This window comes from Thamnophis elegans, chromosome 6 (genome assembly GCF_009769535.1).
Source record: "Thamnophis elegans isolate rThaEle1 chromosome 6, rThaEle1.pri, whole genome shotgun sequence".
NCBI classification, from domain to species: Eukaryota; Metazoa; Chordata; class Lepidosauria; order Squamata; family Colubridae; genus Thamnophis; species Thamnophis elegans.
This window is the reverse complement of record NC_045546.1, coordinates 12,055,015-12,069,803: the sequence shown is the minus strand read 5'-3', so window position 1 is coordinate 12,069,803 and position 14,789 is coordinate 12,055,015. Positions and strand designations below refer to the sequence as shown.

The following is a 14,789-nucleotide window of genomic DNA, read 5'->3' as shown; positions in this document are numbered from 1 at the left end:
TCAGGGAAGCCTCCTAAAGGTCCCTGAAGCCTCCGGAGGGCTTAAACCGATCCTACAAGCAAACCGGAAGTCCGTTCCCGAACTTCTGGTTTGCCCATAGGGCAGTTTTTTTGCGCTCCGGGGGCTTCAGGGAAGCTCCTGACGCCTCCGGGGTGGCAGGGGAGGCTCTTTTCACCCTCCCTAGGCTCCTATAAAGCCTCTGGAGCCTGGGGAGGGTGAAAAATGGCTTTAAAAAAGGCTGAACAGGGCAATGCCTTGTGTGCCCTGACAAATGGCTCCGTGTGCCACAGGTTTGCCATCCCGGGTTTATAGCAATAGAACCTAGACATATACCACTTCACAGTGTTTTATAGCCTTTTCTGAGCAGTTCACAGAGTCAATATATTTCCCCCACCCATGTGGGTCCTCATTTTACCGACTGGGAAGGTTGAAAGGCTGAGTCAACGTTGACCCGGTGAGACTCAAACTGTCAGCAGTTGGCAGTCAGCAGCAAAACACAATACTGCATTCTAACCACTGCGCCACCATGGCTCTTATGGACAGAACTCTCCAAATGCAGACTTCCTCTCAGTCTTGTGGTAACACAGATCTACAGATCAGCGGTCCACAACCTGTGGGGCGTGGCTCACTAGTGGGCTATGAGGGGTTTGTAACTGAGCCACAGAAACGGCCAAGTGTGAGCAGCAGGTGAGCACATGTGCTCCATTTCAGTAAGCGGCGGGCGTGTGTGCGCACTGCTTGTGCAAATGGAGCTACGTACGTACACATAAGTTTGCTGGCCGCTCACACAGAACCATCCCCTCTCCCTGCCACCTCCCGCCAGTCTGCAAAACCGGAAACGTGTGGGGAACTCTTCTATAGATTATTCCACTTGAACAAATAAATATAGGGTTCTTAAAGGCATAAGCCACACAGATCTATTAAAAAAAATCCCCTGCAATCTACCCCCTTCCCCAGCATTATTTCATAAATGAGGGCATTAGATATGCCATACTGGTAACGGTATTCCACCTATAGCAATGAGTTCCAAAAAGGGAGCACTTCACACATGTGCATGCTCAACTGGGCCGCGAACAGGAAGAGGAACTGCCCAGGGGGGCATGCGCATGCTGGAAAATGAACTTTCGGTTTCCGGTGCGTGCATGTGCGCCGACCAGCTAGTCTTCTGGTTACTGCCACGCATGCGCGCACACCAACAAGCACTTCCAGTTTCAGGCACTGCCGCACACACAAAAGCCAGTTGATCTTCACATGCACGGGTGTGGCAGTAACCGGAACAGGCGACGCTGCACTTGCCATGGTTCCGAGTGCCATTTCAGGCACGTATGCCATAGGTTCGCCATCACTGATCTATAGTAACCACATGCCTCCAAGGAAGTGGTAGGTTTCAAAAAAATTTAGAACCTCTTCTGTAGGTGTGGCCTGCTTTGTGGGAGTGGCTTGCTGGCCATGTGACCAGATAGGAGTGGCTTGATGACCATGTGGCAGGGTGGGCGTGGCCTGTCAGCCATGTGGCAGGGTGGGCGTGGCCAACTTGTAAAATGTGGTGAAACTCACTTAACAACGCTCTTGCTTAGCAACCAAAATGTTGGCTCAGAAACTCTGGCATTTGAAGCACACAAGTCTTACAGCTGTCAAGTTACAGGATCCTTGGATTCCGAACCCTTTAGAAAAAAAAAACCCAGGGGTGTTCAAACTTGACAGCTTTAAGACTTGTGGACTTCCAACTCCCAGAATTCCTCCTCTCGCTCTTCATCTTGATGATGTGCGGACGGGCAGCGGGAGGGAGCTGGAACCGGTTCTAAACGGCACTGTAGATTTGTGGAGCCTCTTCTATAGAAGAGGTTAGAACTGGCAGGAACCCACCCCTGCTCCAGAGATAGTGGTTATCACAAGCCTAGATATGGAGGCAACATTTCTCCCACATTCACCCAAACATCAGATAGACTGAATGTTCCATTTTGAGCTGTTGTGACTTCAAATTATTGACAGGCTGAGTCTTAATAAATCCTTTCAGAAGCTACATAACCGAAAGTTCTCAAGAGGCGCTCATCCTGGGGGAGCAAACTTCACAGGTTAATGATAAAAAGTTGATGTGAACAAAATCCTTTGTGTGTGTGTGTGTGTGACAGTTTCTCTCCCCACTTAACAAAAGAAGGAAAGAAAAGGTCTCATGGAGACCTTTTTCTCAGCTCTACCTTACTAGCTCTTCTTTGTTCATCTGTTCACATTTATGAATGGTAACTGTCCACCTGCCCTTCTAAAGCAGCAATTTTTGTTCTATTTTGAGGAAAGTGTGAATAGGAGGGCGCTTCCACCGACATGCCTGGGGTTGTAATCATCCTTTGATCTTTACATTTGATCTGCTACCCATACACGTAACACAGGGCTTGGACAAGGCAGAGTAAATCAACAGCACAGCTATCTTGTTGGCCGTGTAGTATAATATAAAATTTTACTAGGATTTTTTTTATGTAGAGGCACTACTTGCTCCATATTTTTATTATCCTGTGCACAATTATGAAGTCCCATAATCTCCAAGATGGACAAACCAATACATGGCCTCAACTGGGAACAGATTGGTTTAAAAACACTCAAGAGAAACATGGTTTGTACCCCCTGATGAGATCAAATTAGATCCTATGTAAAATACATGAATGCATTTTCTACCTCTGCCTTTAAAAAAAAAAACATAATATAACAATAATAATAGTAATAGCAATAATAACAATACTAATATATGAACCAAAGTACAGAAAATTTGCTGCAGGCTGTGAAAACAGAGAACATTATAAAAACAACAGAAACAAAGGCAGAATATAAGGAAAAACAGCTGGATGACAGATTAAATAGATGGAAAACCAAAGTTTTGAATGGACAACACTTGAAAAACATTGAAGGAAAATGTGATGACAACCTTACATGGGCATGGCTTAAGATGGGAACCATCAAGAAAGAAAGTTTAATACTTGCTGCTCAAGAACAAGCACTACAAACTAATGCCATGAAAACAAAGATACAAAAATCCACCGACAATCCAAACTGCTGACTTTGCAACGACAAAGTCGAAACTGTTTCACATTTAATATGTGAATGCAGCAAAATCTCAAGGGTTGCCACAAAGAAGAGGGAGTGAAACTATTCTCCAAGGCACCCGAGGGTAGAACAAGAAGCAATGGGTGGAAACTAATCAAGGAGAGAAGCAACTTAGAACTGAGGAGAAATTTCCTGACAGTTAGAACAATTAATCAGTGGAACAACCTGCCTCCAGAAGTTGTGAATGCCCCAACACTGGAAGTCTTTAAGATCTTGGATAGCCATTTGTCTGAAACGGTATAGGGTTTCCTGCCTAGGCAGGGTGTTGGACTAGAAGACCTCCAAGGTCCCTTCCAACTCTACTATTGTATTGTATTGTAAAATTGCACAAACTGATTACAAAGCTAGACCTGATTGAGTTGCTAAATTAATCCACTGGTCATTATGTAAAAAATACAATTTACCTGTATCCAGAAAGTCATGGGAACATAAAGCGGAAAAAGTTATTGAAAATGAGAAGGTAAAGCTCTTGTGGGACTTTTGAATACAGACGGATTGTCATTTGGAACACAACATGCCAGATATCACAGTTGTTGAAAACCGAAACGTACAATTTATTGACATCGCAGTACCAGGGGATGGCAGAGCCGAAGAAAAAAACCTGGAAAATATCACAAAATACCGCGACCTGGCCCTCAAAACTACACAATTATGGATGAAACATGTAACAGTGATGCCCATTATCATCGGGCACTTGGTACCATGTCCAAGAATTTTATAAGATACATCAACAAATTGCAACTTCCTGCAATAACACCAGTGGAACTGCAAAAAAAAAAACAACCCCTGTGCTACTCGGAACATCGTATATTTTAAGAAGGTACTTGGTTGATATCTAGGACGCTGGCAGCAACCCGTGTCAACTATTAGCACCAGTCAATGGTATTTGTGACACATTTTTGAATGTTCAGTTGGCTGAGTTTCATGTTTAATGAATAAAGTATAACAACAACAACAACAACAACATTTGGGCTATAAGGATAGGGAATTTAACACTTCAGTACGTCATGAAAATCTACCCCCAGCTGCAAAGCTGTGTTTTGTGCAAAATGAGTGGAGAAATAAAGGTGTCTTCCTATGTGGATCTAATCTCTTTGCAAGAGATGGATTTAATCAAAGCAGTAGCATTATGGGGGGATGGTTGAATATTCCATTTGCTCAGATTTCCTTTGTGATCTAATTAGGTTAAAGCAGGGAGACCCAATTACCCCCTTTCCTGGTATCAAACAATGCCATTAGCCCCACAAAAAATAAAGCTTTTTTTTTAAATACACAGGTCTCAATAGCAGCAATCCCAAACTGGATCCTTCACTCACAAACAAGCAATTACAAATTCTCCACTACCTCCTGGATATGCCCAAATTATTCACTTGGAGATAATTACCCACAATTTAAGAACCTCTGGGCTTTAGCAACCATAAAAAAAAAATTAAAAGTCAGCCATGTGAAATATTCTCACTGTATTTTTCCTGTTCTATTATCTTCCTAAACATTTGGTAGAAGTATGTTTTTGAAATAGAAATACATTTTCCTCTGGTTTTTAACCCCCCCCCCCCCCAATAAATGTCCTGGATGGGCAAACATGTTACCATTCGAACTGGCCAAGGCAGGAAAATTTCGATTTGATTTCCGGCAACTGGCTGTACCCAAAAGACCAGTTCACCCTCCTGCCTGCATAAATAACATTAAAAATAATTATGTGAATGCAGCCGAAAGCACCAATTCTTGCATGGTGTTATGAGTGTGTGTATTTATGCTCATCTTTTCAGCATCTGCTAAGGTGAATTTCCCTGCAGCTGAACTGCTTTGTTGTAAGCAATAACTTGCTTCGTGCTGCCATCTAATGAGTTCCCCTTTGACTGATTTGCCAGTAGAACATTGAAACTCATAATCCCAGCTGCTCAGAAGTACTGTATGGAATAAATGTTGTTCTAATACTCTGAAATACCATATAACTAACAAGTTTATGATTCTGGTTTGCTCTTGACATGGTGTTATATGTTTGGTCTTGACTTTAACCTGCAATAAAATATGGGAAGCTGGCCCTTCCCGGATTAATAGTTCGAAGGCATTCACTGTTCCATAATGCTTGCCCTTTTATTTGTTTCTTCCCTCCAAAATAGAAACAATGATCTCAAAGGATTTAATATTTTATATAGGGGGGGGGAAACAACTTGGAGAAAAAAGTTGAGAGATTCACAATTGCTAGCCCTGGGACCACACTTAGCCTCTTTCGACTGACCTATCCAAGAAATGTAATATTTTTATTGGTTTTCTCTATAGACATTTCTTGATCCCTCCCATCTGGTGTTCATGGGACAAGAAGCAGACATCAGTGCACCAAGGAAAGTCCTCAAGGACTACTTCCTATTTCCTCAAGGAAAGTCTCCTAAAATGATTCTCGATGGGGAAGAAAGGCCCAAATGTTTCAAATCCAATCATACAGATAATAAGTGTTCTTGCCTACCTAGGAGTTTGAAAGCATGCAAGTGCGAGTAGATAAATAGGTACCACTTCGATAGAATGGTAGCAACATTCTGTGCACCTCAACTTGTAGTTATGATGGCCATATGGACACAGAAGCGTCTTTGGGCAACGTTGGCTCCCTCAGCTAAGAAAAGTAGATGAGCACAACCCCATAGAGTAGGACTTGACGAGACAGGGGAAACCTTTACAGATAGCTGTTAAGTTCAGAATAGTAGTTAACCTCTGAACACTATCCAAGAATAAAGTAAAGCATCTGAGACTTCGGATTCTTCCCCTTTTCAGTTATTTATTGTCTAGTATCTTTTTTTAGAAAGTAAATCAGTGTTTGTGTTTTGTACTGAAGGAAGTTGGAATTCTGACAGCTCTTCATTGCATTCTTTCTTTCTTTTTTTAATCAAAAGCTGCATTTTATTAGAAAAACCATTTCCCCCTTCAAAACTTTCACTTCACCCACACCAGTTTAATGTTTTCCTGGAACTAAATTAGCAATTAAAGAATGGCCCAGGCCCAGGGAACAGTTGGCTCTGTCAGATAGTTCCATCTCTGAAAGTATGCAGGTCTGGACTTGCTTAGTTCCTGGGTGGAATAATGTCTTATGGAAAAGTGGGTAATATGAGGAATAATTTAAAATCATACAAATGCAGATACACATCCTTCAGACTCAAATATTTGCTGTTTGATCAGGCTGGTGTTTTTGCTGGAAGTTTAAGTAGGGTTTTGAGAAGGTAGTATCTCCAAAATGACCTTCATGAAAGAGGCTGTCTTACTGCCAAGTTGGTATTAGGAGGAGAGGAGAAATAAATTTATACTCTTTCTGTAACTGATTTATGGTCTATGTGCAGCCACTTGATGCTGACCCCCAGCTACAGTTCTTCTGGCTAGTACCATAACCTAAATGTTGGAATACTGACTACTGTATTTTAGAATTTAGATGACTTTTTAAAATAAAAAAAAAGTTCACGTGTAAAGAAGACGATTGTCTTGCAGGGGTGTCGAACTCAAGATCCATGGGCCGGATCCGGCCCACGGTGTGCTTAGAACTGGTCCGTGGGGCCATCCTGAAAACAGCGAAGGACCAGCCCACGCTGCCTTTGCCAGTGAAAACAGGTTCCCAATCTCCATTTTTGGCTGGGACGGCCTCCTGCAACCCTCTGCCAGATCTCCATTTTCACTGACAGAGGGTTGCAGCAGGCCGTCGCGGCCGAAAATGGAGATTGGGAGCCCGTTTTTGCTGGCAGAGCACTCAGGCCACAACAGGCGCCCCCGATATGAATGACATCAAACTGGCCACGCCCTTTGGCCACATCCCCCTCCCACCCGAGGTCAAACACAACCCTGATGCGTTCCTCAGGGAAATCGAGTTTGACACCCCTGCTGTAGGGTATTGCCAGTGTCTGAAGCAGTATGCCACTGAACGTCAGCTGTTTGAGAAGTAAAAGTGTTTGGAAAACCACCACTCAGCAAAATGATGTTTTTGCTGTGGGGAAAAGTAGGACTAAGTGCAACCTTAAGCATCTGCATGAGAAGCAAGACAAAAATCAAATTAATAAATGACTAGTTGCAGTAAGTCTGCCTCATTAAGATATTTTAATAAATTAATCCCAGCATCTTAAGACGTTTATGTTCACTCCCATGTTCCTAGTTCCTGATGAATAGCTATGTAAACACTTGACCATTCTAATGTTGCAATTAGTTTATTAACAATATATTATTTTATATTAGTGAGATGCGCGCGCGTGCACACACACACACACACATACACACGATTTTTATATCTCTCCCACTTTTTTAATGATGATGCTCATCAGGAACTTCAACGAATTTCAGGTTCAGATCCATCATTTTTAGTAGATGGCATTGGCCACCAGCAAGACTGGTGAAGATGTTCCAAGATAAATCAGCCAAATGTTGGAAATGCCACCAGACACTGGGCTCGTACTATCATATGTGGTGGACTTGCGCAGAAGCAAAAAAAAAATTGGACTAAAATACATATGTGGCTGGAAAAAAACGATACCACATTGACTTAAAACCTGAAATATTTTTTGCTGGAGATTTTACTAGGAAATTATAATAAAGAAAATGCATATTTGATTATTCATGTTATAACAGCAGCTAGGATTGTATTCGCATAAAATTGGAAAAGTGAAGAGATCCCTACAGAGGAGAATGTGATTAGGAAAATATTAGAATGTGCAGAAATGAACAGAGTGACACTGGCTATCAAAGAGAAAGAACAAATTGATTATTACACAATTTGGGAATCCTTTTACTGGTGGTTAGAGAATAGATAATAAGAATTAATAGTAAATAAAATAAATTATCTAAAGTATAGAAAATGTATTATTAGTCAATATAACTAATAGATTGAAATAAATTATAATGGGATTGTTATAGTATTAGATACTTAAGATATTGGAAATTAAGCTAACATGAGATTAAATTATGAATAAGAGTGTATATTTGAATGTTGGCACAAAATATGTATACCTAGATAGCAATAGCAATAGCAGTTAGACTTATATACCGCTTCATAGGGCTTTCAGCCCTCTCTAAGCGGTTTACAGAGTCAGCATATCGCCCCCAACAATCCGGGTGACACACTGGTTAATGGAAAATGGATTGTTTATATAAAAATTTAAATTAAAATTTAAAAAAAAGATCCATCATTTTAGGATACTAGGTTTTTGAAAGCTCAGGTAGAAGCTCTTGATTCTATACTGGGGATATAGGTTTGAAGATCACTAGGGGAAGTTAGAAACAACTTCCTGCTAGGATGAATTTAAACATGGGGGGCACTTAAACATTGATTTGGAGCAGTGTTTCTCAAACTCAACAATTTCAAGATGTGTGGACATGCTGCTAGGGAATTCTGGGAGTTGAAATCCATACATCTTCAAGTTGTTGAGAGATACTGGTTTAGAGAGAACAGAACTAAAATGAATTCCTCCATCTCATATAAATGCAGTAGTCCAGGAATTACAGGCAAAATGGCCAATGATTTTGCAGATTAAGGATATGGGGTTCCAACAGATCTGAAAGGCATTATGTTAGGAAAATTTTCCATGGAGGGAAAGTCAAGATTGAGAAGGTGCTATATTATATTTTTCTGAATATTTAAATATTGTTTTTGAACTTGAGACTAAAGTGACAAAAAAAAGAACAGTCTAAAGTACCAAAACATGGGAAATTTTAAAATTAATAAACAGCCATATCTTCAACTCTAGTCCAACATTTTCAAGAGTTGGAAACAATTTGCATTAATTCTTTATGTGTCTGCTTTTCTGTTCAGCAAGCTTGACAGACGCATTTTGACTTGGCAGGTCTTCATTTTATTTTATTTTTTTCTTGTTGGAACTTGCTGCCGCTTATTTTCCTAATACTTTCCAAGAACTGACATATTGTTTGACTGCCTTAGAGCATGTATTGTTGAGATGTCAGATTCGTTTTTGTGCCCACCTGGAATAAAACATTCTAATCTTACAGCAGTCTTACAAATGGCTGCCTGTGGTTAGTGGAAATTGCTGTCAGACCAGAAGGCTTTCCAAATATCTTGTTTTGTCATATTACTGACATAGCAATCTATGGGCGGTAGATTTCAATGTGAAATAAATCTGACTGGTTTAGAAAGCTTTGGTTAAGAACCCTTTGAATGTTCAGGCTGCTTGCTGATGCTTCCAGAATGCATTCTTGTCAAAGAATGCTTTAAAAAAATAATAGCCTCATAACTAAGTACACTGTCCAATCGTCAGAACTAAACAGCATTTGCCTCTGCGTTTATGGCAGGTGGTTGTAGTAACAGAGATACCATTTATTAGGCACATAATAAGACTCCCTATTCTTAAACAAAAGCTAGGTAAGAGGATAGGATAAACCAAGGTTCTGACCTGTGTTCATTCTGTTGGCAAAGGAGGTGTCACCCACCAGAGTTGCTCAACTTATGTTTCCAACAACTATTGTCGTTGATCATGCAAACTAGAGTTATAACAATGATCGTTAAGCAATATCTGGAGGGTTACAGTTGCCTCATTTCTGACCATGTACATAGAACTTTTAAAGATGTCTAATTTTGAGTGAAATGGTTAGACGATGGGTTCCTACGTGAAACGGTACAAGTTTGCTCTCGTGCGCATTTCGCGCACACACTGCTCACTTCCCTTGCACGCGCCGGCCACACATTGCACATGTGCAGGTCGCTGTTAATGGTTGTGCCCATGTGTGAAGACCATTAAAAGCAAGATGTCAGCAAGGGAGACCGGGGAACTGGTTTGGGGACGTGGCCAGGCTGGGTCCCTGCCGGTTCTGCGACCCAGGCCAGATTACCACTACCAGTTCAGCTGAACCAGGCCAAACCAGGAGCAACCCATCTCTGGCTTAGGTACAGGGGTGGGATTATACCAGTTCGGGTGAACCAGTATCTGCAAAGTTCAGCTGAGAGCGAACCAGTTCACTCCAGCCTTCAGATGGGCCTGCCCGCCTATCTCCAGGTTATACTCACCTCTATTTTCTTATTTTTTAGCCCAGCTGATCAGTGCGGCACAGTGTATTGCCGCGCCTCAGCTGTTTTCCTGCGAACTGCACAGGCTTGCAAAGCGGTTGTTAAACCTGTAGGATGCCACCCCTGGCTAGGTAGCCCAGTCTCTTTCAGATTTAAGGTCTCTTTTGGCCTTGAGAAGCATGAATGAAGGGAGCACATTGTAAACTCTGATTTGATCAGAAAAAGGGAAAAAGAAGTAGGATTTTAATTTAATTGAATACCGTTAACGTGATTATTCCTTGTATTTTAAATAATTTCCCCTTTCTGTCATATTAACAATTACAATTGGTGTAGAGATCTTATCCAAGTCTGGAGGATTATATTAGATTATATACTGTTGGATTGAACTATTTTAGGCCATTGTGGTTGGCTTCTGGTATCCAATTTTTCAGAATTGGGGGCCTTCTAACTCTGCCTAGAGAGGCTGAAGATTAAACAGAGGCCCACCTGCTCTAATACTGAGCTCAGGCCCATCTCTAATAAGTATCTAATAGTGATCTGTTCTTAAGAAATCAATTCTGTATACAGACCATGAGGGAGGTTGTATCCTGTCATTACCCTACATATCCCTTCAATGTCATAGGGAAGATTGGGAATGAAAGATTGGATAGAAAGCATGATTGATGAGACATTGAGGGATTATATTGTAATTGAGGCTGGAGGTTAAGGAAGTAAGCCAAAGCGGTGAATATTAAGAATGAATGCAAAAGATTGAACGGGTAGTATGTGTCCTGGAAATGAATTTTAACCATAAGTACTACAGCACCAAAGGAGAGTTGATAGAATTATTGACAACCAGGAATCTGAGACTCTAGGCTAGAGATGAGATTTGTGAGTGTAATAAACCAAAAGTGAATCCAGATCTGGAACTTGGGCTGGGTGGAGTAACAAAGGAATGGCATGTTCAGAGTCGCCTTGTAGTATGAGATGGCAAATAAATTTGATAATAATTTGATAATAATGTTGATTCATTCTGCTTGCTAATGCCTCTCTTGCAATAAGTTACCTCTTCCCAAAGCTGTTTTGCCACAATAATTGGTCATCAGGATCTTAATGTTCATGGCGATGGGATTCCAGTTGCTTTTAAGATAATATTGCATTTTTGCTTTTAATACTGTCTTGGAGTCAGAATTTAGTAAAAATGAGATATATAAATATGAAAATCTTTTCTGTGGTTTTGACAGTGCTGTAGTATGCTTTTTCTTAATGGGATAGCTGACTAAATCGGGTGTTTTTTTATGAATTCTGAGACCACTTTTGTTGCTTTTTAAAATTATCTTTATTTTTCCCCACCTGTATCACCCATTCTATCCAGCTCTGCAATTGGATTGGAACAATGGAAGTTGAGTTTGAAAGTAGCATTTATAGAATACTAGCTGATAACCTGGTGTTGCCTGGGTATTTACTTATCCCAGTCCTGTATTAGATAGGAATGGTGATGTCAAGTGGCAACTTAAGTGCGGAATGGGCTGTCCTCTCTCTTTCCATGAATGTCGCCACAATTCCTGAAGAAGCGATGACAAGGAGTGGGTTTCTGCTGACATTACTGCTGGTTCGGCGCTTGTGCAGTTGCCTGTAAACAGGTCAACGCATACACAGAACATTAAAAATGTTAAAAAAAACATGCCGCAGTGACCAGGGAACTGGTTTGGGGGCGTGGCAAACCTGCTGTTCCTATCGGTTTGGGGACCCTGTCACAATTTCTACTACTGGTTTGCCCGAACCAGTGCGAACCGTTAGCAACCCACCTCTGAACTTCTCCCTGAGCCCTGATTTCGGCAACAATTAAATTAGTTAAAAATGTTTTCCCTGTGTCCCCTGAAGCATAATTTCTAATGTTCGATTTCCCCCCCCCCATACCCAAGGGAGCCCCCTTGTGGAGTACTGTGAAGCTGTCTCCATGGCAACTCCACTGCGCTGTACAGTAGAAGCCATTTTAAGGCACAACAGGCTGTATAGTAACAGAACACCCCCCTAGGGGTGTTAGGGGTGTCTTGCCCCCACAGTATTTGTTTCCATAGTGTAAGTCATCTGTGTACAATGTTTGATTGAAATTGCTCGATGTGTTCCAGAGTTATGCTGGAACATACACACACACAACACTATTTAGATAGAAGATAGATAGATAGATAGATAGATAGATAGATAGATAGATAGATAGATAGATAGATAGATAGATAGATAGATAGATAGATAGATAGATAGATAGATAGATAGATTTTTCAGTTTGTAGAGGGTTTGTGGGCCATGCCATTGACTTCTGACACTGACCTCTTATTTGGGTTAGTTGTGAGACATGATATTAAAATATAGCCATTGATTTCATAAAAGCTTTGCAATCAACATCAATTGATTCATTACCATCTGGAATATTAATATTAAAGATAATTCAAATAAAGTTATGCTAAAAATTGCATCTGTCACTTTCTTTTACAGGAAAAGAAAATCAGAGTATCTCTGCCTTTAACAAGAGGACCAAGTGCCTTTATACCAGAGAAGGATGTAAGTTGTTTTTCTTTTTCCTTCCTTTGAAGAAATGAACATGAAGCAGAAAAGCAGGGCAAGGAGATTATGGACCAATTGAATAATTTCCACTATGGACATTTTAATTTCTGGAATGCCCCAACAGTTTTAAATCCCAAGCTTTGAATCAAGCTATTGAGGCTTAGTTTGATGTACAGGAAATTCAAAAGCTTAATCTTTAGTAGCAAAACTTACTAGAAAAATTTTCCCTCTTGTAAATTAAAATAGTTATTTTGAACCTGGATATTTATGTATTTGATTTGAAATGATTTGAATACTTTTGGTTGTTAAAAATGTATCAGCTAGAGTGGGCTGCATGTTATGAATATTTATGCCACATTAAACTTTGCTTTTTAATAATGGTCTAAGCTTCTTTAGCTTTTCGACAGAGAAAAACTGTGTCAAGGAGGAGGAATATTAGGATAGATTTGAAAATAATATGAATCTGGTACTGAGTAGTGATAGATCTTTATTTGTGCCTATTGTGCAGGAATGTACCCAAATTGTGCAATACAAGGATATGGCACTGTGAAAATTAAGGGTTTTGGGAGAGGGAATTTGTTAAGGAAGAGTTAGGATAAAACTGTAGTTAAATTGTCAGAATATGGGGAGATAATACACAGAGTGGTACTTTCTTGGTAATGGCTTAACAATCGATAGAATGGCTGAGGAAAACTTGTTTGGCCATGTTACTATTGAGTTTGAGCAACTCTCTACAGGTGGCTCAGTGGCTAAGATGCTGAGCTTGTCGATCAGAAATGTTGGCAGTTCGGTGGTTCAAAACCCTAGCGCCAGGTAACGGAATATAGCTCCTGTTACTTGTCCCAGCTTCTGCCAACCTAGCAGTTTGAAAGCACGTAAAAAATGCAAGTAGAAAAATAGGGACCGCCTTTGGTGGGAAGGTAACAGCGTTCCGTGTGCCTTCAGCGTTTAGTCATGCTGATCACATGATCATGGAGACGTCTTCGGACAGCGCTGGCTCTTTGGCTTTGAAATGGAGATGAGCACCACCTCCTAGAGTCGGGAACGACTAGCATATATGTGCGAGGGGAACCTTTACCTTTAACTACAGGTAGTCCTCAACTTATGATCAGAATTGAGCCCAAAATTTCTGTTGTTTAGTGAGATATTTGTTAAATGATTTTACTCTATTTTATAACCATTCTTGCCTCAGTTGTTAAATAAATCACTGCAGTTGATAAGTTAGTAACCCGATTGTTAAGTGAATCTGGTTTCCCCATTGACTTTGCTCGTCGGAAGGTTGCAAAAGGTAATCACATAATCGTGGGACACTAAGGACTTTGTCTTCTGTTTTTCAAATCCTGTCCTATTTTATTTTGCTGTATCTGGACTTAGGATATTGCTCTGCCTACTTTTTTTGGTATTGGCCAAAGAACAAAAAGAACAGCATGCTTATGTCACCTCACGCCTGCACTCTGCAATCGTTTCAGTACCAGTCTGCCATGAATCTTGGCGAGAGGGTGAGCGGGAGGGAGAGCACTTGGCGGGAAAGTGAAAGTTAAGAAAGCAAAGTTGCCTGCCCGAGACGGCGCTTAAGGTTGCTCCGTGATGAGAAGAATGGTGTTGCAAGCCACCCTATAATCAGAGTGGCCGTTTCCAAAACCTCTTCTTTAAAATTTACTCGACAGTTTTCACCTGAGGTTTTGGCGCACAAATTTCAGTTCTGACTTTGCAGTAACTGTCATTCACTTGACTTCTAGTACACTATAACTTTCTCACCAAATGGAGTTAAGGATCTTTTTTAGTGAGAAGATCAAGCTGAGGCAGGTCTGACATCAAGCCAGGATTGCATTACCAATCCATCCGGAGAAATAATCTACTATACGGATTGTGCAAATTATGCCTTTCTCAGCCCAGTGGTGTTAAAGATCATTTTTTACTTAGAAGCCTAAGTTGGGGCAGATCTGTCAACCTATCTTGAAGACTAACACAGGCTTTGTTCAACAGATTTTAGTTCAGCATTGGGATAAACTACTACCGCATTTTTTGGAGTATAAAACACACTGGAGTATAAACCTCACCCAGGTTTTGAAGAGGCAAATTAAAAAAAAGTTTTTGCACTACGTAAATCTCCCAAAAATGGCCCATTTTTCACGAAAATGGCCCATTTTTCACGAAAATGGGG

The 14,789-nt window shown here is 40.7% G+C and overlaps 1 protein-coding gene across 1 annotated transcript in view; it reads left to right on the top strand.

Moving 5' to 3' along the window:
- Positions 1-14,789, top strand: part of SESN3 (sestrin 3) — a 72,686-nt gene that overhangs the window by 34,964 nt on the left and 22,933 nt on the right. Inside the window, exon 2 of the mRNA XM_032219649.1 lies at positions 12,557-12,622. Within this exon, the coding sequence (XP_032075540.1) occupies positions 12,557-12,622 (66 nt within the window). The remainder of the gene's footprint in view (positions 1-12,556; positions 12,623-14,789) is intronic.